Source organism: Paroedura picta, chromosome 4, assembly GCF_049243985.1.
Source record: "Paroedura picta isolate Pp20150507F chromosome 4, Ppicta_v3.0, whole genome shotgun sequence".
Taxonomy (NCBI): Eukaryota; Metazoa; Chordata; class Lepidosauria; order Squamata; family Gekkonidae; genus Paroedura; species Paroedura picta.
Window position 1 is genome coordinate 77,422,532 of NC_135372.1, and position 25,258 is coordinate 77,447,789.

The 25,258-nt window shown below is 45.1% G+C and overlaps 1 protein-coding gene across 9 annotated transcripts in view; it reads right to left on the reverse strand.

Moving 5' to 3' along the window:
• The window catches only part of FGGY (FGGY carbohydrate kinase domain containing), a 479,871-nt gene that overhangs the window by 212,104 nt on the left and 242,509 nt on the right, over nucleotides 1–25,258 (reverse strand). For all 9 annotated transcript variants that reach the window (XR_013230268.1, XR_013230265.1, XR_013230266.1 and 6 more), the window contains 3 exons: nucleotides 23,784–24,005; nucleotides 13,151–13,262; nucleotides 12,601–12,752 (listed from right to left, as the gene is read on the reverse strand). Coding sequence is in view for 4 of the 9 variants with exons in the window: in XM_077333557.1 (XP_077189672.1) it covers nucleotides 12,601–12,752; nucleotides 13,151–13,262; nucleotides 23,784–23,984 (465 nt within the window). In the remaining 5 variants the exon portion in view is untranslated. The remainder of the gene's footprint in view (nucleotides 1–12,600; nucleotides 12,753–13,150; nucleotides 13,263–23,783; nucleotides 24,006–25,258) is intronic.

Consider the following 25,258-nt stretch of genomic DNA (forward strand, 5'->3'; position numbering starts at 1 on the left):
ATGTTCAAAAATGTTTTATGTAAACCGCCCAGAGCCGTAGGGAAGGGCGTATAAAAATATAAATATAAATAAAATTAAAAAATAAATAAGATTCTCTAACTGCACAGTACTTCAGTTAAATGTTTTCATGGTGAACTGGGTGGTATTTCAAACCCCTAGAGATCAGAGATCACTTTTCTACAAAGCTGTGCCAAGAACGCTCCAATATATTGCCCATCTCAACGTGTTTTTCACTGACAAACAAGAAGTAGAGATATATTTTAAAATAGTTATTTTTGTGTTCTCATAAATGTGCCCTGTGTAAGTTATTTCCAAAATGGAAATATGGAAGTCATAATTCTTTACTCCTTTCTTGCCTATGCTAAATTTGAAAAAATGAAATACAAATTTTTCACTAACAACCGGTTACAAAGTTTCACCTCACTGTGTTCATTCTGACTTTCTGAATAATCACTACTTTTGTTAAGAGGTCCAATTAAAGAAGGTTGCTGAGCCCAAAGGGAGATGGAGCAGCTGCGAATGCTCCCAAAACTTCCCAAAAATTGGGTTCTAATTAATATTTATATTAGTTTTTAACTGCCAAGACACTTTTGGAAGACTTTTGCTTAAAAAGTGGAGTGAAAAGCAATCAATAAAACATATCAGAAAGTGTAAAACAATACACAAAGGGAAAAATCAATAAAGTTCCACAATTAACACTGCTACAACTTAGTCTCTTCTTGTCAGTCTGGTAATTAGTAAAAGAGGAATTTACATGAGGTTGGTTCACATGTAACCACTAACCATAGCTTGGCACTGGAGCCATGAGGGCATAACTACACAGCATGCCCAATATGTGCCACATCACTTCCTTGTTCAGTGCTATGGGAGAACACTGTGAGAAGGGCACTACACTGCTTTTGCTGGCAAAAAAGGTGTCCTTTCTAGGGGATGAAGAGCATATTGGGTACTTGGGCCCTCAGTCTCACACACTCTAGGTTTTAATGCAGACCATTACATTCAAAACAAGACTGGTTGGCACTTACCTTTCAAACCAAGTTAACAAACCATGATTTGAAATGAATTTGTAAATCATTTGGAAGACAAGCAGCTCAAATCAATATTTTGTGAGACTGGATGAAACAGAAAATTGTCATTTTATATATACACTAGTAGTAGAGCCCGCTGAAACCAAAATTCAGCGGGCGCTAGGGGCCTGGGGAGCTTTTTTCTCTCCCCCCCCCCCCCGATCTGGGAAAAAGCTCAGCTCACACAGCCGCGGATCGGCTTTTTTCTTCCCCCCCCCGATCTTGAAAAAAGCTCCCCAGGTCCCGGGGAAGGCGCTCCGCGGCTCGATCGCCTTCCCTGGGGCCTGGGGAGCTTTTTTCTTTCCCCCACGATTCGCGCCACCCGATTGGGCCCTCTGCTTGTCAGTCCAGGGGAAGGGGCCTATCGGCACCCTTCCTCATCCCGGACAGGGCCTGCCCTCGGGGCCCTTACTGTTTTATTTCTTCCGCTCCGCCAGGAGCGGTTAAAGACTAGAATTAAAGCCCATTTTAATAAGGAATAAAATGGGCGCTAGGACCCCCGTCTCTGGGGAAGCCTTCGCGAAGGCTTCCTGGGGGATGGGGTGGCAGGGCCATCTCGCCGCAACGGGGGGCGTTTTGGCGGCCGATGCATCTGTGAGGTGGCGAGGCTGCTCCTGGAGACGGCAGAAGGCTGGTGATGACCCCCACCCCCCAGCAGCATCTCAGAGCCTTCTGCTGGCCCCGGCAGAAGGGCGGGAGCCACCCCCACCCCCCGGCAGCGACCCAGAAGCTTCTGCCGTCCCTGGGAGCAGGCTTGCTATGGCGAGTGCGCTCCTGGGGCGGGCAGGAAGCTTGTGGTGGTGTCCTGGAGGCTTCTGCTGGCCCCAGGAGCGGCCTTGGCCTGGCGAGGCCGCTCCCGGGGCCAGCAGAAGGCTGGCGCCCACCCCTACCCCCCAGCAGCGACCCAGGGGTTTCTACCAGTGTTGGCGCTGGCCGGCGAGGCGGCTGCTGGGGCTGGTAGAAGGCTGGAGCGCACCCCCTCCCCCCAGCAGCGACCCGGAGGCTTGTGCTGGCCTCAGGAGTAGCCTCGGCGCGGCAAGGCTGCTCCCGGGGCCGGCAGAAGCCCGCCCGCGACTCCCACGGCCCCGCCCCCCCACCCGGCTAAGACTTGCGTGCTTCTCCCAGCCCCAGGGCCAGGAGAAGGCCAGGCCTGCCACCCCACCCACCCAGCCGAGACTTGCCGGCTCTTCCCAGGGCTGGGAGAAGGCCAGGCCCGCCCCCCCGATTCGCCACTCCGAGTTTTAATCCCGGACAGGGCCCACCATAACCCCTCCCCACTTGCCCTTACTCCTTTATTCCTTCCGCTCCACAGGAGCGGTTTAAAGATAGAAGACATAGACACAGACAGACATACATGTAGAAGGAAGCCATAGGGGAGTGGCAAACCTCTAGAGCAGGCTTTCCCTGGAGTTTCACAGCAGCCCCAAAAGGATTTCACTGACTGGGAGGGAATTATTAATTTTAAAATTTAAACTGTATCAGGTGATAGGACTATATATAGTCATGTCAACATGAGCCCCCCCACCAATAGCCAATGATGGGTAGAAGAGAAGGTGAAGGACTCCCCCATACAAATCTTTGCTGGCCAAGGCTCATTATACATGGTAGTGACTAGAGTCCTGAGAAGTAAGTATGATTTTAACTTAACAGAAAGATGGGTAGACAGGGCAGCATTGATCTGCCCTAGCCTTGTTTCTGCAGGCTCCCACCACAGACTCCCTTTTGTGAAGAAGAGCAAACTGATAGCCAGCCCAGAGTGAAGATATTCATAAATCATCTGAGAACATTTCTGTGTTGTCCTTGTAGGAGTGGCCTGGTGATGTCACATCCAGTGGGAATGCCCAGGTGATGTCACTTCTGGGGGCATGGCAGGAAGATGTGGCCTATGGACACCACTTTTGGGGTTTCTTGAACCCTGAAGAATGTTTCAGAGATTTCTTAACGATAAAAGGGTTGAGAATGGCTGCTCTAGAGCAACAGCAGCAAAGGCAGAGACAGGACCTAAGGCTCAAAAGAAGTGCCTGGCTGGCTGAAAGTTACCACCAAATGTTGGAGGACACACCTGATTTCTCACAGGATGGAGACTGAAAGGACAAGACTCACTTGCATGAGGTTTGGAAGGGGCTGTAATTGTTCTCTGGACAAGGGTATTTTGAGGCTGGGGCACTGTGTGCTCAGTCAAGGTGTAACAAGTAAGAATGCTGCCACATCCATGTCTGTGCACCTGGAATCTTGCCCAGTCTGATTTCAGTGTTTTCAATGAAAACACTGAAAATGTGTTTTCAATAACCGGTATACATTTTGGCACTTCTCCTATTCTAAAATGATATCTACAAAGGACTAATTTCTTTAGTGATTATTTTCACAAATAAAAGGAATAATTGTTCAACATTTGCCTCTGTCAGCTTCATCGCTCTTCAGCTGCTACCTTCACTGACAGGTCGTGCTCCATTCGCATGAGCCTGAGTTCCTGCCTGATTCTTGACCCAGACTGCCTAGGACTTTGATGACTAACACCTGCCCTGGGCCACTTACGACTTTACTGTCTGACCTCTGCCTGGCAACTTATGAACTGGTAAAGGACAGCTTTTGACTGTGTTCATTTCCAGCTGCTGGCCGAGGCTTTGCACACATTTCTCTGCTGTACTATTGTCCTCCATCCAGGATTGATAACAGCACATCTGGGAACTCTGCCAGCTTCAAGGTTTGAACAGAAGTAAGCCAAACAACTATCTCCAGCCCAGGAGAAAAGCATCTCCAACCCAGCCAGGGATGGGCAGTAGAGGTCACCCATAAGGATAACTAGCGCTATTTCTACACCATAGCCAGGCTGGAAATCTGACTGCAATGGGACAAGGGCTGAAGTTTCCTCCAGGAATGTTGATATTTGGTCCACAGCAGCCCTTTCAACCAGCTTCCCCAGAAACGCTAAGTGCGAGACAGGGTGGTACAATACAATACAATACAATACCTTTATTGGCATAAATCAGATTAGCAGGATAAACAAAGTTAGTCATGATACGTCAGACAGTTTAAATTTAAAAACTGAGGACAGAAATTCAGCCATAAAAAAGGTGACGTCGGCATCCTTATCAGTCAGTAAAAATTGGCAAATCAGGTCTCTTGAATAGTTTCTCCGTTTTGGTATTAGGGGTATAATATGCCTTCTCTGTTCAGTGAACAAGGGACAATCCAGTAAAATGTGTTGGATGGTGTCAGGAGAATTTGATTCACAGGTACATAGTCTGTTTTCGAAGGGGATCTTGGCAAATCTCCCTTGTAATACTTTGGATGGAAAGGTGTTAAGCCGAGCAAGCGAAAACGCTCTGCGATGGAAGGGATTTGCCAAGCTATGGAAATAAGCCGGCATTATCCCATGCTTCACTTGGAGACCAAGCGCACAGGGAGAGCAAATTGCTGGCACAGTGGGATGGAGTTTTTGAAATTCCTGATCGAGTAGCCTTTGTTTGATTTGGTACATAATGGAAGATTCATTCAGAGATAAGATGTAATCGTAGTCAATGCCAATTTGTTGGAGTGTAGTCAGGATGGTAGAGAACCATTTAAATTTAAAAGTGTCTCTCAGTAAACAGGCCAATAGACTGTCTGATCGAACCCTAAAATGCAATTTTAGCCAATATTTAAAGGTGAAAATCCAGGCCTTAGTTTCAAGAAGATTGAGTCCAATTTCAAGACATAAAGAGGAGTAAGGGACGCAATTTGGAGTTCTCAAAATCTGCCGGAAGAAGGCAGACTGTAACCTCTCCATGTTTTTGTTAAAACCTGAGATCCACAGAGGGATACCATATAAAATTTGGGGAAGGATTTTAGAGTCAAACACACGACAGACATTGAAACTCAACATCAAGAAAACAAACATCAAGAAAACAAAGATCATGGCATCCGGCCCTCTCAATTCCTTCCAAATAGATGGGGAAGAAATGGAGATAGTGACAGATTTTATTTTCCTGGGCTCCAAGATCACTGCAGATGGGGACTGCAGCAAAGAAATTAAAAGACGCTTGCTCCTGGGGAGGAAAGCTATGGCAAATCTAGACAGCATCCTAAAAAGCAGAGACATCACCCTGCCAACAAAAGTGCGTTTAGTCAAGGCTATGGTCTTCCCAGTTGCAATGTATGGCTGCGAGAGTTGGACCATAAGGAAGGCCGAGCATCAAAGAATTGAGGCTTTTGAACTCTGGTGCTGGAGAAGACTCTTGCGAGTCCCTTGGACTGCAAGGCGAACAAACCGGTCAGTCCTAGAGGAGATCAACCCTGACTGCTCTTTAGAAGGCCAGATCCTGAAGATGAAACTCAAATACTTTGGCCACCTCATGAGAAGGAAGGACTCCCTGGAGAAGAGCCTAATGCTGGGAGCGATTGAGGGCAAAAGAAGAAGGGGACGACAGAGAATGAGGTGGCTGGATGGAGTCACTGAAGCAGTAGGTGCAAACTTAAATGGACTCCGGGGAATGGTAGAGGACAGGAAGGCCTGGAGGATCATTGTCCATGGGGTCGCGATGGGTCGGACACGACTTCGCACATAACAACAACACGACAGACAGCTGGGACAAACTGATTGCCTTTAAGGAAGAAAAAACGGTTTAGATGGGTAATGGAACAGTTAGCCTGCAAAGTAATTCTATTTCTATGTTTGGTCCAGTGCAAATTATGTTGGAAGGTAATTCCTAAGTATCTGAAACATTTGACCTGCTCGATTTTAGGACCACCAATACGCCAGTTTGAGGGAGACCACTTCTGTGCAAAGACCATCGCTTTGGTTTTTTTGAAGTTTATCGATAGATCATTGAGTTGGCAATATTCGTGGAAAGCATTCAGATATCTATTCAGACCAATTCTGGAGTGGGAAAGCAAAACGGTGTCATCAGCATACAGAAGAAGTGGGATTGGCAGTTTATCTAGTTTGGGTGGATGACCATTTATGAGTCTTAGGGTTTTTGGAAGATCATGTAAAAAGAGATTGAATAAGTGAGGAGCAAGGACGCAGCCTTGTTTAACTCCTCTCAGGATGGGGATTTGATTAGTTAAATGATCCTTTTCAGTAAGTTTAACCTGACAGGTATTGTTGGAATGGAGGTTCATTAGAAGTAGTAATAGGCGCGGATCAATATTGAGGTCTTGCAATTTTCTCCTTAGTAGACACCTGGAGATAGAATCGAATGCACCCTTGAGGTCAACAAAAGCTACATAGAGTTTCCTCCTACCTGTATGAAGATATTTGTCTGCAAGAGAGTAGAGGGTTAAGCAGTGGTCTAAGGTGGAACAGTTTTTAGTGAAGCCAATTTGTTCAGGACCTATTAAGTCATTTGAAGTCACCCAATCTAGTAGCTTAAGTTCTAGACATTTGGCATACATTTTGCTGGCGATGGATAGAAGGCTAATAGGACGGTAATTTTCTGGAGAGCTGGAACCACCTTTTTTATAAATAGGCACAATGATTGAGTTAAGCTAGGATTCAGGGAATATTCCCGATTGGTTGATAGCTGTAAAAAGGACAGCCAGCAGTTGTTTCCACCAGTTAGAGTTTAATTTAAATAGTTCAGCTGGTAGACCATCAGGCCCTGGAGATTTGCCTAATTTTAATTCTTGGATAAGGTTTTCGATTTCATCTAGGCTAACAGGAGGCCAGCTAGGAAGAGAATCAGCGGGGGGTAGGCTGAGATGATTATTTTGGATTGGGGAGGCAGCAAAAAGTGTAGAAAAATAATTGTGCCATGTTTGGGAAGGGATAGAAGATTTAAACGGCCTGTTGCTTTCACCTAAGTAGTTTGCGATCGTTTTCCAAAAAGAGCTGCTGTTGTTAGATTTAAATGTTGCTAAAAGATGATCCCATTTTGCCTGGTAATAAGAGCGCTTCTTAGTGTTTATTAAGGATTCATAGTGTCTTTTTTGGAGTGTATAGTTTTCTAACAAAGTGAGGTCTTTGGATAGACGAGCTTCATGGAATGACTTCCTCAGAGCAACCTTTACACTGAGGCAATCATTATCAAACCAAGAAGAAGGTCGGGTTGTAGTAGGTCTTAGGGGTAGGGCCTTAGTTCTGCAGGCCAAAGCAATTTGGTCAAATGTTCTTAGAATCTCAGAAGGGGAGCCGGTTTTAATGATATCCTGTTTTAGGTTAGTCATCTGAGCTGAGTTAAGGAATAGGGTGAATTCACTGCCAACTTTAGGTGACCATCTAATTCTATTAAAGATCATAGTGTTTTCCAGGGGAGAGGGTTGAGTTTGGTCTGGAGTAACAGTATAAAGGGTTTGGAATGAGAGCTGGAGTGGTAGATGGTCGCTTTTGGTGTGTGAACCTATTGACAGAGAATAAACTGATGCAAAAAAATTGAAAGAACATAAGCTATAGTCAAGTCCACTCCTACCATGGGTTGTGCAAAAAGTGAAGTCCTTTGAACCGGGAAATTGGTCGAGGCCATTTAAAACAAGCAGATTGTGTGCCAGACAGTATTCAATCAATTTGAGACCTGCCCTATTCAGTGTGATATCCAAGGATGACTGATTGAAAGAAAATTGAAAAGGTATATGATCTTCAGTGTCAATCCCCAGGGAGGAGGCTAGGTCTGAGTTAGACGCGCCTATGCGAGCATTGAGGTCTCCCATGACAACAGGGTGATAGTTGTCAGGCTCCTGCTGGTTCAGCAACAAATTAGCAATTTACATCGGTCAGATTATGGTTCCTTTTGAGCAGAAGATTTCACCATCTACTATTCAGGACACAAATCTATAAAAAGGAACAACGTGGCTTTCATTGCAAGCAAAAAAATATTCTCAAGCAGTGAAAAGCTTTTTGATGATCAATGATCAAATCATGACAATTCAAGTTTGCGCCAAGCCAATGAATATCACAGCTATCCAAGTATATGCTCTGACAATTGATGCATCAGAGGTGGAAATTTAAGACTTCTATGCCACCATTCAAGACACTTTAAGACAAGTACCCAAGAAGGATGCAAAAATTGGCACACAAGCGGAAAAAGACATAATTGGCAACTTTGGACTTGGAGAAAGGAATAATGCAGGTGATCATCTGGCACAATTCTGTCATGAAAATCTGTTTCTCATCATGAACACTTGGTTTAAGCAGCATAAACATCACCTATACACTTAGACATCACCAAATGGACTACACTGAAACCATGTTGACTATCCTATGCAGTCAAAGATGGTCCAGTTCAATCCTTGCTGTCAAAACATATCCAGGTGCTGACTGCAGTTCAGATTATGAACTGTTATTGGCTAAAATTAAAACAAAACTCTGCAACATCAAGAAGACATCAGGGTTCAGGAAGTTGGAGGCCTCATGAACTGTGGCAGGAAATTCAATCAATTGTTGTTGAAACAGCAGTTAAACACATACCACACAAGAAACCAGAAAAAAGATTAAAATGGCTCTCAGATGAAACTGTAAGAATAGCTGAATGTAGAAAAGCAGCAAAAGCTGCAGGCAAAAGCGAGGAAGAAAGAAAATTCAATGCAGATTTTCAAAGGGCAGCAAGAATACACAGTGAAACTTACTGGAATCAGAAATGCAAGCAGTTAGAAGAAGACTACAAAAAGCCACACACACACATGGGAAAAAAGAGAATGGCAGCCTTCTGAAGTTTGTCTTCAAAGGTGATTAGATGGGAACACTCTGTGCTCCTCCTTTGCGAAGATCTGACTGGAAGGGAGAAATGCTGTTGCTCAGGAAATCAATGGCAACAAAGAAAAAGATGATCACAAGCTGCATTGCTGATAAGCATCTAAAAAAAAAAAGATTCTCCAAAAACTATATATTGTTTGAAGGAAAGGGATTTTGTCATACCAACAATCCCAGATTTGTATTACCATTGCAGGAAACCAAGGGCCCAGACATGTTCCATCCTGGTCCCTATCTGAGGGAATAAGTTCCTGGAACACATCCGAGCCCTGTCAAAACTAGTACAGTTCCGTAGGGCTTGTAAAACGGAGCTCTTCCACCAGGCTTTTGGTTGAGGCCAAAGCTAAATAACATCTAACTATTGCATGACTCCACCCATCTACCTACTAGTTACCAACACTGAGTTGAAGAAGCCCCAAATTATTGCCAGACTCTTGCCTGTTCTGAGGGATGAAATGCCACTGCTGATTTTAATCTGGTTGTGTCAACATTTTTTAAAATGTATTTTAAACTTGTTCGATAGGGAAGCATAGAAGTCAAGTAATTAAGTATGTTAATTAATTAATTCCTGTGCCAAATATGGGATATAAACATTCCTTTGGACTTTCAAACTATTAATTTTTTTAAAAAGGCAATCCTAGGAATAAACATATATCCCAAAGTGCTAGAGAAAGCTTCCGTATCCTAACAGTCTGCTGTTTTGTACTAACTAGCTGGGAGGCAGACTGTGACTGCAAAACCTTCAGTTAACTACTCTAAAACTTTCAGTTGAGTACAACATCAATCTTGGCAAGTCACGGAGATCTTACATCTTCACACCCACTTATTTCCCTATGTGGCCACATTTGTCTACTTGGGACTAAGAGACTAAACATTTTTGTTGGCAAACTCTACTTGTTGATCTTTGTAACTCCCATTTTTTTCAAAAAAAATATGAAACTCAATCTTTTCCTAAAACTATTAAAATAATTAGAAGACTACTGAGGAACACAATAGGAGAGTAAGTGAATATTCACATTTCCTGACATGGTCCACAAGCAATGCTAATTAATCCCTAATAAATATGAATCTGTCACTACCCACTTCTGCCAGTTCACTTCCTTAACCTTCTGCAGCTTGCACCTTGTTTCTTTATGAAGAGAGTCAAGAAAAGAGACTCCAGCTGTTGCAGGCTGACAGGGGGTAATTTACATTTGGCCTTTATTTAGAGAAGTATCCTTGAGACCAAATGTACAAGCCAGAATGGTAGAGGCTATAAAAAATTTAAGTGGCACACATTTTCCCTTTCATCTGACAGTTAGTATTAAGAAGCTATATATCAAACTAAAGTCACATAAAATATAAACTAAAAAAAGATTCTATGAACAAAGTTCCTACTTTTGGTCAAGTTTTGCTTTGCACTGATGAAACATAACAGTGCAGGAGGTGATTTAAGAGATCAGATGAAAAGATGATTACTTTACTAGTAGAAGTATGTGAAAAGACAGAGTTGGAGGAAACTGTACCAAAAGCTGGACCTTGTATTAGAACAGAAAAGTATGGTACAAATTTTAAAAGTAATACATTACTAGCTATTAAGACCACTTTAAAAGCAGGCAGGAAAGAGGCAGCAGCCCTCCCCCACTCCCCAGTAGGTCTTGCCATGGGAAGCCAGGAGCTGGCATTAGTGCTCCTGGCGTCCCACCAGCAGTTGCAGCGCCCCCTGATCCCGGGGTTCCATGGCAAGCATGGGGGGGCAGGGACTGCTTTGAAATTGGGCAACTGTGTGCCACTCACTGCTCCACTCCCCACACCCTGCCACTGCCTGCTCTCAGCAAGGTAGATTAGGAGGAGGTGGCAGCAGGACTCCCAGCACCAGCTCTCGCTTGAGGCTGGGAGCTGGCTGGGATTTGCCACCAGCCCACTGTGACAGCACAGAGCTGGGTGATGGCAGAGTCCCCCACCAGTACACCAGTGCCACTCCTTGGCCCACAAGGAGGTGGGTGGACAGGCAGGCAGCAGAGAAGCATCTTGCTGCCCTCGCCCTGGGCTGAAACGGGAGGCCATGTGGAAGCCCCCCCCCCCCCGCATACATGGAAGCTCAGACCACATGGGACTGGGAGATGGAAGCATCCCTGGTGCCCTGCCAGCACAGCTCCCCACCCCACAGGGAGGCAGAGAAGCAAGTGAGCATGTGCCACAGAGGCTACTGGTGGGCTTGGCCCTACATGGAACCAGGAGCCTGCACAGAAACACACACCCCAGCACAGCGGGGTTGCACAGCAGCAGGGATTGCCTCAAAGGGGTGGTGCTTCAGGGTGAGATGGGGAGGTGGGCGGTCAGCCAGTACAGAGGCTTTTGGAAGCCCCAGGGCCATGCAGGACCGGGAGACCATGACCTCCTCAGCGGCAGAAGAAGGAGGTACTGCATCCTCGGACAGCCTCATGCTACTCCTCCCAGCCTCAATTGGTGCAGAGGCATGGAGGCTGAACAGAAGGGGGGGGATAGGCAGGCAAGCACAATGGAGGCCTGGATCTCAAGTGGGCAGGCAGGTTTAGAAGCTATACTTGCATCCCTGGGGCTGGCCTGCAGCCCAGTCTCTCTCCCCCTACTCTCAAGCCACCCCACTCTGCCAGCTTATCTGGCGGAAAGAGGGGGATGGCATCCCTACCTGATTGGGCTTCCATGGGCAAGTGAAAGGAGTGAGGGCCAAACAATCATTTTGCCTCATAAATTGAATCCATCTAAACAGCTTTCTAACTTGCTAACAAACCTAAACTTAGTAAGATGCTTTTTCATCTTTGCAACATATCCAGCTTTCCACATTCTGGAACTGTGGAGTACTTCCAGATGCTGTTCTGATTCCAAATTACTTGCTGATATAGAAGGGAATTGTTGGAACTGCAATCAGCAAGTGATTTGGTGAAGTTAACTGTGAAGAATTTTTGTTGTAAAACTCAGACTGCTAAGCTGTGTGCTCACTAGTGACACCAGATGGTCACAGCTGAGATTGCAGTGGAGGAATCTCAAGAACATGGCCTGAGAGTTTTCTTTGTTTAAAATGGGCCACTGCCCTCTTTCTCCTCCTCCTTCCTCTCTCCATCTACTGATGTGTGGGCATGTAGTTCTGTTTGCAAAACCAGCTATAGAGGCTTGCAACATGTTTTCTTTGTAACTACTTTTAAGCTTCTGTGCACTGCTCCAGTAAAGAGACTGAAGCAGATGAATATGATATATATTCATGTGTAATATTTCCATTAAAGATTGTCCCTTTTAACCCTCAAAGTGCTGTGAGTCTGGATAAGTACCTCTTTCACAAAAGGTAACCAAAAACTGCACTCTGTTACTCTGCAGCTCTATTTTTCTGGAGGGACCTACGACCAAGTCCAGTCCAAAAATAGTAACAGTTTCCTATTCTGGCTACTGTGATTCTAATATGTCCAGAAAGAAAATCTTTTATTAACTAGTGCTGGATTTGTTCCCTCTCCTATCAACTGACTATACCATCACTAAAGCCAACTTTAGGAATTGTTACTAAACAAAACACTAAATCACCAACAGTTTGAAGGTGGTGTGACCAGCACCTCATCTAGTATACTAGACTATCAGAGCTGGCAAATATTTACCACAGTATTCTCTACAGCTCCATTTGGAAACAGATACCAAATTTTGTTTAGTTAGCAAGCTATGCAGGTGTGATGTCATTCTTCTGACACATAATATATAATATGCCAGGCTCTCCAACTCAGAACAAAGGCTTATAAAAAACCAGAGGGAGGAGTCAGAGAACACTTGACATCATCACAGAAACCAAGGATACAAGACAAACAAACAAAAACTTCTTGAAAATCAGCCCATCATCTATTACATTTTTTCAGGTAAACTCACTTCCTTCAACCACAGCAACTTTGGCGGCTGCATCTCGACAGACATCACACCACCAACATAGCGTAAGACGTTGTGTCGAGTCCCATTGATGCGTGTTACCTGGTCAGATGCACGATGGTCCATCCACATGATGATGTTTCTCTTGCAGTCTCCTTAAACGTTAAGATCAAACTCAGATGTAAAAACAATCACAAGAAATTTATTTGATTATATTCATGTTTATGACTCTCTTTCTCCTTTCGTTCTGGTTATATCAACAAGGCAAACCTATTCACATTTGTATCAATGCACACTTAAACCAAATCTTGTGGCAACCAATTTAATTCTTGTCCCATGAGAATACCTAAAGAGCTTTAAACCAAAGCAAACATTTAGCATAAAAAGGTCAGTCCATCTCTATACACCTGAATGAGCCTTGGATTGAAGTCAAGCACTCCAACTGTTATGGTACAGTTTTAAAATCTTTTCCTGTTATGTACATGTTATGGTTTTAATAGCAGTCATTTTTTTAAAACACTGGACAAACTAATTTTCAGTTTGAGTGTCCTACCTTCTAAGTTGACTGCCAAAGGATGGAAATTATTGTCCAAGACAACAAGGGAACAAGTAGCATCAAAACCAAGTCCTCGAATCTGCCTCGTATCTATCCCTTGGATAACTTTCTGAGAAAACACAAGAAAGAAGCATTCAGGTAGAAACCACAGAACAGCACACAAAACTGGCAGTTCACATTCAAAATACTGATATTAACAAAGGCTTAAACATTAGCAGTTAAGACAGCAGCTTAAACATTAGCAGTAAGTTTCCATTTAGCTACATTACAAGTAGGTAAGAATTGGAGCCTCTTATGGTACAGAGTGGTAAGGCAGCAGAAATGCTGTCTGAAGCTGTCTGCCCATGAGGTTGGGAGTTCAATCCCAGCAGCCAGCTCAAGGTTGACTCACCCTTCCATCCTTCCGAGATCGGTAAAATGAGTACCCAGCTTGCTGGGGGGTAAACGGTAATGACGGGGGAAGGCAGTGGCAAACCACCCCGTATTGAGTCTGCCATGAAAACACTAGAGGGCGTCACCCCAAGGGTCAGGCATGACTCGGTACCTTTACCTTTACCTTTTAAGAATTCAAAAGTTTATGTTTATGTAAACTACATATTCATAAAAATGCCTTATACCAGAAAAAACATTACTAGCTCTTCTAGCTCAGTGTCACCTACTCTGACAGAAGTTCTACAGAGTCTTAAATAGTGCCTTTTGGGGCATGCCAAGGACTTTTCATTCACCGCTTCCTACATGCCTGTGGTACTCTCTACTACAGTGGTCCCCAACCCCCGGTCCGGGGACCGGGACCGGTTCGTGCATCAGTCGGTACCGGGCCGCAACTACTCCTCATCCTCCTCCCCGGCTGCTGCCTTGGGAGCTGCCCTACCACTCTGCTACGGCTCACCTTTGGTGCTCTCCGGTGGCCACCATGGCTGGGGCTCCCCCTCGGCGTGGCACTGCACAGCTGCTGCTGGCAGTGCCCCCCAGCAGGCAGCAGGAAGTCAGGGGCGCCGGTGGGAAAGCAAACGGAGCAGGGGCTCAGGCGGCGGCGACGTCCCTCGGCAAAAGACTACCCCCCACCCCACCCCAGGCCTCAGTAAAATTGTCAAGCGTTGACCGGTCCCCAATGATAAAAAGGTTGGGGACCACTGCTCTACTGTACCAACCAATGATAGAAAACCTAACAGCTGACACCATTTAAGAATCATTTGCTGAAGGGTAAACTGTTTTGGCTGCATTTTTTAACTCTGTATTGATTTTTAACTCTGTGTTTTAACGGGGGGTTGTTTCTCACTTGTTTCTGGATGCTTATGTTATTGCTGTCCTTGCAGATTTTGCCACTTTTTTAGATGCCTTGAGTCTGATATGAGACATAGTATAAATATTTTAAAATAAACAAATAAATATAAGTTTCAGATATTGAGAGCACTTCCTCTTTAGCTCTTACGGCAACCAGAACCCTTTCTATAACTTTCTCCTATCGGGGGGGGGGGGGGGCGAGAGGCAGCCCAGAGTTAATACATAAACAACCTAGCAGGCACCATCAGGCAGAAAGGCTTAACATTAAAAATTATATTGTAAAAAGTAAATCAGAAGTGCACCTGGTAAATTTAAAAATGCAGAAAACTTATGCAAACTGGCAGAAAGCATAAAAATGGAAAATTCGTACAGTCTTGAACTGCCTAGCACCAGATACACCCTGCCCCAAAGACAGATTTATGTAGTACAGATAGGATGTATGGTTTCAATTGAACTAGTATAATTAATTTGCTCAAGATTGTACTCCATATTTTATTTTCAAGCTTCTTTTCAATGTGGCATATAAAAATGGAGAACACAATACAATAATACAATAAAATGAGATCAACATATCACATGATAGAGCAGCAGCAATAAAAAGCAGGATATGAATATATCTTTGAAAAAAGTCATGAATAAAACCTTTTTGCTGTAAGGTCACAAAAAGGTGAATTTCAGGGAAGGCATTTCAGATTTCTAGGGTCACCACTGTAGAGGCCAACTTGGCAACTCTACACAAAATGTGAAGCAGGGTCTCACCAGCTGAGATTACCAACCTGTCATTCCCGCACCAGCTGCACCTCTGGCTCCAGCACCAGAGGATAGTCCAGAGGACATAGCTGACCCGGGAGAGCTGCCCAGGCCAAGCACTCTCCCAGCACCAGCTGGAGACCATGCCATTGAGGATCGGGGGCCACCTGATCCCCTGGATAACAAGCAGCCTGGTCCCAGCCAGGCTGATATCCAGCCCTATGTGCCGACCTATGTGAAACTTCAAGACAAGACCCCATCCAGCCCTGAGGATTTGCCAGAGTGGCAGCAGCTGCATCGTAGGACCAACTTGATAGCTGTCTGAAGGTCAACATGCTGTCAGCATACTGTTAGTCTAGAAAGGGCCCAGCTGCAGCTCCTTCCTCAGATGAGGATTAAGCTCAGCTGCATGTCCTCTGTCTGAAGGCTACTCCACCCCGTCTTGGTGTACTTAAGAAGAGGCTTGAGGCAAGCCTCTTCAAGAGTGCAACATGAACATTTCCCTGCTGGTCTTCCCAGACATTTCGTGTTCATTCGCTACAGTGAATTTCTGCCAGACTGATTCCTGGTTCCTGACTTTGCTCCCAGCTCCAGACCCTCAGCTTTGGCTTCTGGCTATGTTCCCAATTTCTGATCTTTGGATTTGGCTTCTGACTTCATTCCGGCTTCTGCCTCTGGTTTGGCTTTTGACTTACTCCCCAGCTCTTGACCCCAGCCTGGCTTTGACTCTGCTCCCCCCCCCCCATGCCTTCCACGTGTACAGTCTCCCTTGGCTCTTGACCCCCTGGACTGGACTCTGTGTTTGCTCCTGTCTCAGCTCAACCATCCGGCCAAGTAGGTGCAGCCCAGCAGGGTGGCACATGGCCATGTGAAGGTTCAACCATCTCCAAGATAACTTGTAAAGCTTTAAAAAGTTTGGGTACTGTGTAAAGCACTTTGAATCTGGTCTTTTGGAGAGATGATCCTGCCTGCAAATGCCAAATTATGGTTTGGCTTTAGTATTTTGCACTGTTTGTTTCTGAATCATGTTCAAGAACAGACTGTGATACGACCTGTTACAGTAGTTTAAATCTATGCCTTAGTTACCACCACAGGGAATGGTTGTCAAAGAAGCCACGCGTCTAATTTTATATCTCCCAGTAACTGCCTAGAAATTTAGACATCAACAAAAAGTCGATATTGTCTACATTTGTTTGGACAGCAAATTATCTCACTTCCTACAGCTTCTGGAAAACCACCTACTGAGTTAACAAGAAGAGGTATCAAGCAGTGCAGAACAGAAGGTCTTTCACTACATTGTTACAACAAAAACAGTTTTAGAAAGCAGAACTATTTGTTATAACTCTGAAGTAGTGTAAGTCTACTGGTTCTGTTTCCCTGACATGGAGCTTTTACCATGGTCTTTTCTTGGTCAATACACACAGAAAGGCAACTTATTTTCCATTATTGTAAGAACAGCAACTAGAAAAACAAACCCAGGAGTTCTTCTAGATCCTAGACTGCTGAGTATTTTCTGGATACTGGTTGGTGAGGTAGAACAAGGGCTTGGCATTAATGCCCACTGGTATAGGAAATTCAGTCGCCAGTACCCTTTCAGTTTTTTTCCTCTTTGCTCTCTACTGCTATATTTAAAAAGATATACTTAAACTTAGCCTGTACTGCTATAATAAAAGGGATATATTTAAGCTTAGCCTGTACTACTAGGACATTAATCACGAAGCCTTATTTGCAAAGCCTTCCACCAATGCAAGGTGTACTCAGCTGGTGTATGTCACATGTTCCACCAGTGAAAGGCTCTCGGCACAAACAAAAAATTTTTCAAAACGCAATCTCCACAGTTAATAAAACTGACATTCATTTTCACTATCCACATAGTGCAACTGCACTATCATATCCCTTGTCGAGCCTCCATCTTCCTCTGCCTGCTTTATCTTAGGACACTCACCACACAGTAAGGTTCATTAATATTTGAAAAGGCTGATCAATAATGAGAGAACAGTGAACTGTCCAATGACGAATTACAAGGCATCTCATGCATATTTAAACAGCCAACGCCAGAACACCATGCACTCCTGGGAAAAGGCTTTTTGTGGAGGACTATAGAGCCCCCAACACTCACTGCCAGTACAGATCATAATACCGCACAGAGATGCAAAGAAGAAATCATAATCAACTAACAAAGAGCAGGAGAAACAGCAACAGCCCTTTATTTCATTTAGGACATTATGTTTCAGTGCAGCTTTCCAGGAAAAGAAAACACATTACATATGGTACCCCTTGTATTTAAATTTATTATGTATGACACCATCCAGAAATTTCAATTATCATATGGGATTGGATGTGCCAGAAGCCAAACTAGTTGAGAAGCTCGAGAAGTCATAAATTTAACTCCTCTGCTCCTACAACACACACATTTCAACCAACATGATTTTTCCCTGGTAAAAGATTTTCTACATGTACGTCTTTATGCACAATTGGTGCCAGGAGGCACTTTCTTTAGTCCGGTAGATTACCAATCCCATTAATGCCAGTTGGGAAAAGCTTATAGTTGAAATCAGCTGGTCTAGACAAGTATGCATAGAACTGCACTGTCAGGGTTTTACCTCCAAAAACTGAAGATAATAATCCTGATTTTTATCATAAACAGGATTTCTACTCAAAACATACAATTTTGTCTCACTAGAATGCCACATGTCATTTCCCCTTCAATCCAGAGTTTTAAAACCAAAAACTCACCTGGCAATTCTCACAGACTGTCCAAAACCAACACACAAAAAGAAGACAAGGCAGTGACTATCATGGATAAAAGTCAAGAGTACCTTCCAATATTTCAGAAGATCCCTATTCATTAGCACCAGAAAGAAAAAAAAGGGGAATCTTCCCAAAACACATATCTTTAAACAGCCCGTGGCGCCACGGGCGCCACGGACTAAATAATTCGTTAAGCCCCCTTGAGGTGGGCTTTGTCCGTGATGAGGAAGGGTCCGGGTTGGACCCTTCCTCACGACAGACAATCGGAGGGACCAATCGGCAGGCGCAAAGCGCCTGCCGATTGGTCCCTCCGATTCCCAGCCTGAGCAATTGTGAGCCGCACGCAGCGCGGCTCGCAGTTGCTCCCGGCCTGACGCAGCGAGAGGCGCGAAGCGCCTCTCGCCGCATCAGCCCGCCGCCCCCGGGAGCCCCCGGCAGTCGCGCGAAGCGCGGCTGCCGGGGGTTCCCTGCCTGCCTGCCTGCCTGCCTGCCTGTCAGCCCGCCGCCCGACGGAGCCTGCCTGCCTGCTGCCCAAAGAAGCCTGCTGCCGCCGCCACCGACGCCGACGCCGACCAGCCCGCCGCCGCCGTCGGTGAGTCCTAGCGCCCACTGCATTTAGCTGCAGCGGGCTTGATTACTAGTTGGTATATAACACAGCTATCCTTGGGTTTAGATATAGCACTTTCTGAAATAAATTAATTCAATCAACTAAAAAAAAATCCGGCTACACTAAAGGGATATCCATTTTAAATGGTTGCTCAGAATTGGGGAAGATCATATCAGGCACATTACTGCAGGGCAGAACATGTTGCCCTGTTGCCTCAAATCCTTTAGAACAGGGGTAGTCAACCTGTGGTCCTCCAGATGTCCATGGACTACAATTCCCATGAACCCCTGCCAGCGTTTACTGGCAGGGGGCTCATGGGAATTGTAGTACATGGACATCTGGAGAACCACAGGTTGACTGCCCCTGCTTCAGAATAGCCATCCCCAATCTGTGGGCTGTGGACCACATGTGGTCCTTTGACTAATTGGAGGTGGGCCCCGAAGGATGCCTTCTCCCCCTCCTCGGCCCTTTACTCCATCCCCCTTTACAACACACTTCGGGTGTCATTGTCTCCCATCACTCCCAGATGGGACTATCTCGTTGCAGAGAAACAAGCTCAGGGTTCCCATTGATTTGTCATTGTCATGAGTTAAAATTTCCATGAAAATAAAATGTTCCTTATGTTCATTGTTGTGGCGTGTCTGTATCTTATTTTGAAGGGATGTTTAAACATTACCATAGCAATCAGAGAGCGTTAGGGCAGTGGTTGAGAGTAGAGGAGTAAACTACCCCCCCCCCACCGGGCCTCAGTAAAAGGCGGTGAGTGGTGCCCGGTGAGTGGTCCCCGGTGATAAAAAGGTTGGGGACCACTGCTTTAGAACATTCCCTGCACCAATGATCCCAGGCATTGAATGTGTAGGCCTGATGTGAGAGACAAGGGAGTGTTTGGCTATTTGGTTGGTATCCCAGCTGCCTAATACACCAGGAGATGCCTGCTGAACCCTTTGGAGTTGGTGGTTGAGTGGGCCTTCTGGTCCCCCAGGTTGAGAGTCTTGGGGAACTTCAATGTCCCTGTGGAAAAAAACTAACTTCTCACAGGTTTTGGACCTACTGTTGGCCATGGCAATGCTGGGACTCTTCCAAATTGGTACTGGTCCCACATATCAAGCAGGCGACACACTGGATTTGATCTTTGGAACAGAGATACATATTGGTCCAATATAGTCTACTAGAGTACCATGGTCAGACCATTTTGCCCTAAAGGCCAAGGCAATACCCTGCACCCACCCTGCATAGACAGAGAACAGATTTATGCTTGCCCACGGAGACTTATGGACCCAATAAGATTCCAAATGGTTCCAGATGCCCTTACAGAGATCTTCCATAGACAACTAGATCTAGGCAGATCAGCGCTGGTGTTATTGTTAGAATTAATGATAGCATTCAACACAGTCGATAGTGGGCTATTAGCCCACTGCGTAGCCAATGTGGGGGTTCAGGGTGCCGCCCTTCAGTGGTTGTAGTCCTGTCTCCAAGGTCAGGGAGAGAAGATGATGCTAAGAAAGAGAACCTCACAGTAGCACACCCTAATATGCAGGGTGCCACAAGGAGCTATTCTTTCTACAATGGTATTTATCATTTACATGCTTCCCCTTATCAGGTTAGTTCGGAATTTTGGGATTGGGTGTCACCAATAATGCTGATGACACCCAGCTATACCTATTTATGGACGGCCATCCATCTACACCCCCAGATTCTTTGACCAGTTGTTTGGAGGCTGTGGTGGATTGGCTGAAGCAAGATTGGCTGAAATCGAATCCAGCTAAAACTGGGACATGTAGACCCTCTGGCTGGATCTACATGTCCCAGTAACAACTCCTGGCTCTTGACAGAGTCCAATTAACAGCTTCAGCAACTGCTATGAGCCTGGATGTGATCCTGGATGCCTCCTGTTGCATGCCAGGCATTTTACCATCTTTGCCAGGCATGTCAACTAGCACCCTGCCTGTTGACATCCAACATAGCCACATGATCCATGCAACAGTCACCTCCAGCTAGATTACTGTAAATATGCAGGGCTGCCCTACAAACAGCTCTAGAAATTTCAACTGGCCCAAAATGCAGCAGCACAGGTCCTAACTGTACAATTAATAATAACTGGGGCCCAGTGGAGAGCAAATATACAACACGTGTTCTCCCAGTTGCATTAGAGATCAGATCAGGTTAAAGGTTTTGGCCATCACCTTTAAAGTTCTAAATAGTCTGGGACCAACATATCTATGAGACCACCTCTCTCTTTCCAAGAGCATATGAGCAAAATCTGTTTAGGGTCCCTGGCCCTAAAGAAATAAAAGTGGCCTCAATCGGGGCCAGGGCCTTTTCAGTCCTGGTCTCAGCCTGGTGGAACACTTCATCTATTGAGATCAGACCATAGATTGCTCTGCAGGGCTTGCAAAACACAGCTGTTCCACCAGGCCTATGTTTGAGACCTAAAGAAAGATAACATCAAAATATTGCTGGCCTCCCTACCCAAATCCACCCAATCAAATTGTTGAAGACTCCATCTAGAACCTCCTTTTCCATTCCTTGGAATAGGAGACAGATCTAGCAGGTTAAGATTATTTATCTTTTATTATTTTAAATTATGATAAATTGTATTTTAAACTGCTTTAATTTTAAACATAAAGTTGTATAATTATATTTTAAACTGTGTAAACTGTCCTGAGCCTACAGGAAAGGGCGGCATATAATATATAAATAAATTCATTGTGGCACCGACTGTGTGAAAACCTTTCCTCTCTTATCTCTTAGCTTGCTGCCACTAATGTCCACAGCTCTTGTCCAGGACTCTATCCAGAAATTCCATTTTGTCTTGAAGTCCACTATTTGTTTATCTTCGACATAAGTTGTCAATTTTGCCATCTGAGTGATTTCCAATGTTTTCATCTGCCAATCAAATATGGTGGGTGTCTCTTTTAACTTCCATTTTTTTGCCCAGACTATCCTTGCCGCCGTTGTCAAATATCTAAATAACTCTCCATATTTCTTATCTTTTTCATTTACCAGAAAACTTAAAAGATAAGCTTCAGGATTTAGAACTATGGAGTCCTTAAAGATTTTTGAGATTTCTTTGTGGATATCCTGCCAAAAGTGTCTTGCTCATTTGCAGGTCCACCACATATGAAACATTGTCCCCCTCACTTCCCCACATTTCCAAAATTTGTCTGATAGGCTTTTATTCATTTTTGACAATTTGTGCGGAGTCATGTACCAACAATAATGCATTTTGTAATAGTTTTCCTTAATATAATAACTATTCGTAAATTTCAGATCTTTACTCCACATTTTCCAATGGAATGTTATGACCAAGATTCCTTGCCCAAACAATCATAAAATCTTTGACCACCTCATCCTCCATATACAGTAATAAAGATAATCTTAACACCGCCCGTGGCACCGCGGGCGCCACGGACTAAATAAAAGGGTAAGGGGATCTGGGGCGGGATGTGTCCGGGATGAGGAAGGATCCGGATTGGACTCTTCCTCCGGAAAGACAATCGGAGCGCAGCGCTTGCCGATTGGTCCCTCCGTTTCCCAGCCCCAGCAACTGCAAGCCGCGCTATACGCGGGTCGTAGTTGCTCCTTTGCCACCGGCCTGACGCGTCGGAGGCGCAAAGCGCCTCTAACGCGTCAGGCCGGCCACAAGGGAGCCCCCGGCAGCCGCACTCAGCGCAGCTGCCGGGGGCTCCCTACCCGGTGGCCTGATGCGGCGAGAGGCGCTCCGCGCAGCTGCCAGAGGCTCCCTGCCCGCAGTTGCTCTTTTGCTGGCCAGAGAGAGACGACGACAAGAGAGCCCCCGACGAGAGACGGCCAGAGAGAGACAACGAAGAGGGAGCACGGCTGACGGGGGCTCCCTGCCCGCAGTTGCTCTTTTGCCGGCCAGAGAGAGACGACGATGAGTGAGCGTGGCTGACGGGGGCTCCCTGCCCGCAGTTGCTCTTTTGCCGGCCAGAGAGACACGACGACGAGGGAGCCGACGGCCGCCACCCGGGGGAGGCCCCGCCGCCCGAGGGAGCCCCCCCCATTGCTCCCTTGCCGCTGGACTGACCACGTGCCTCCCGACCTACTGCAGCCACGCCTCGCCCTCCTACCACTGCTGCACCAGCGCCCGACCCGCCGCCCCCTTCCCCCGCGGCACTGGCCCCTCTGGCAGCCGCGCCAGCGCGGCACCCACCTTCGCCTGCAGATTGGACCTCTCCGCCGCCCCGCGAATCCTCCAGGCGCCTGCAACGGCAACCCCTCCCCCAATGGCGCCGGCTGCGGCAACGGCTCGGCCACCGCGTTTCCCACGAGCGCCAGGCGCCGGCACAGACCGCAGCTGCGACGCCGGGGCCGCAGCCGCTGCCCCTAGCCAATCCACCCTTTCACCTCTTTGTGGATTCCGAGGACACTCAGCCAAGGACGCGTCAGATAGGGCATGCCCCAGCAAGACAACCACAGAAGACACCAGCCAACATGGGACGCCCTTGCCCTGGCCCAGCCACAGCCTACGGTATGTGCCCACCCACCCCCAGGCCGCACAGCCACCCCCTCCACACCCATTGCCGCCCTAGCGCCCGCTGTATTTAAACTACAGCGGGCGTAATTGCTAGTTCATACATCTTCTTGATTAAATGATTATCATCTTTACATAAATAAAACTCTAAGTGTGATTTTTCTACTTCAAATTCCCATAGCTTCCTATCCCTTTCATATCTGTCCTTAATCTGTCTGTCACCAGTCTACATATTTATATTCTACATATTTATATTCTTGCACTAATTTCTCATGAGATTTAATTCTAAACTGCATTATCCCTTCTTGGGTAAAAGTCTCAATTATATCCTTATAATTTAACCATTTAGTTTCTGTTGTTGCTTGCCCTCTGAACAGAGCTTCCTGTGGTGACCACCATAAAGGAATTTTAGAATTTTCTTTTATACTTATTCCAAACCTTAAATAAAGCAAATTGTATAACATGATGTAAAATTGTTTATTTGCTTTCTCTTTTTCATACCATAAATATGCGTGCCAGCCGAACCTCAAACCTGCACCTTCTAATGTCCAGTCTTGATGTATAGAGAGAATGTGGCTGGCAAATTTCACCAGTTACCTCAGTCAGCCCTCTTAAATTATTTTATGTTGGGGTATCATGAGAAAAAGTTCAAAGTGATAAAATAGAGGAAAGTGGCACTCAACCTCACTAGTTAAGCTATATTACTACATTTGACACAAAATACTGGACTTTTGTGACTGTACCTTTGTGACTGTACAACAAGCAGCCCAGATGTCATCAGAGGATTGCTCGTAGTGGTCTGGTTGGGGTGCCCATATTTGAATTTGCTGGTCTGCATAAGCCACTACTGTCCCAAGCTGGTCTACCAAAGCCGCACGGACGCTTGCTGTGCCAACATCAATTCCAATGTAGTAATTTACTGGACCCATGTTCTTGCTTTGCATTTTGATCAGGCCTTTGAATGACTGGGGAGGAAGAGAACAGAGAAGAGAAAAACAGCCCTTTAAAATTGCACTGTACTTACTTTCTTGAACACTGATATTTTATGTAAGCACTCAGCTTTTAAACAAAACAAATCTATGCAACATACAAAACGTATTATAAAATTGGCATACAACCTTTTATTACAGCTATTTATCATTTCTATAACCCTTACCTTATGGAGCGCTGCTTTTACAACCACCCAGGTAGGTAAAGCTGACAGATTTTGACATATCCAAAGTAGGTCCATCTTACTTTTTACTCAGGGCAAACCCAGGCAGTTATATAGATTTTCCTGAAAAATCAGCTGACACCTTAAATAGGACATGAATTGATGGCACTATTTTTAAAGTATATTTTCTTTTAAATATGTTAATTTTAAGAAAAAGATGAACTGAAATAGTTCCTTTTAAAAAATCAAGTGTGATTATAATGTTATAAACTTTGAATATATGGAAATTTATTGAAATATTTGTCTTTTTTTATTCAAATAGTAAGTTCAAACCATGTTCTATTAACATTTGCAGACTCTGCCTGTTGACTCTCCTCCCTCTCACCACAGCTCATCATGCTTGCTAGAAAGCCACTGAGCAATGGTCAGGAGACCCTCCAAAAATATGCAGTGTAGCACAGGGAGCTGCAGTTGTATGAGGGGCACACTGGAGAAACCTACCATGTACAAATGGAAGGAACGTCTACTCACAGTGATGCCTCTGTAGAGCCAAGCATGTATCCACCCATTTCAAAAGGGCCTGTTTACATCCAATTTCATCTTCCCATAACCTGCTTGATGTATAATTTATTCTTGAGATTACCTTTGATTATAAAATGTTAGGTATGTAATATGCATTCTATAGTATATATACGATACTAAATACTGTACGTTCGTATCCTCTGGTTTCCTAAAGCCAAGGTCGGGAATTATTTTATAGAAATGAACAAAATCAATTTAATCTAGTCCAGTTTAATAAATTATAAAGTGGGGAGTGGGGAATGGATATTTGTAAATAGGCATCAGTGCAATCCCTACACAGAATTACTCTCGTCAAATCCCAGTGAAATCAATGGTCTTAGACCAGAATAACTGTATATGATCACAGTCTAAATTTATCATCATGATCTGATTAATGTTGTTGATCAGCACTTATTGATGTGATCAACTCATAAGCAGGTTGTGGCATTACCCTTTCACTAACACACCAGCACTACTCACCAGAAAAGGGGAGACTTTATCACA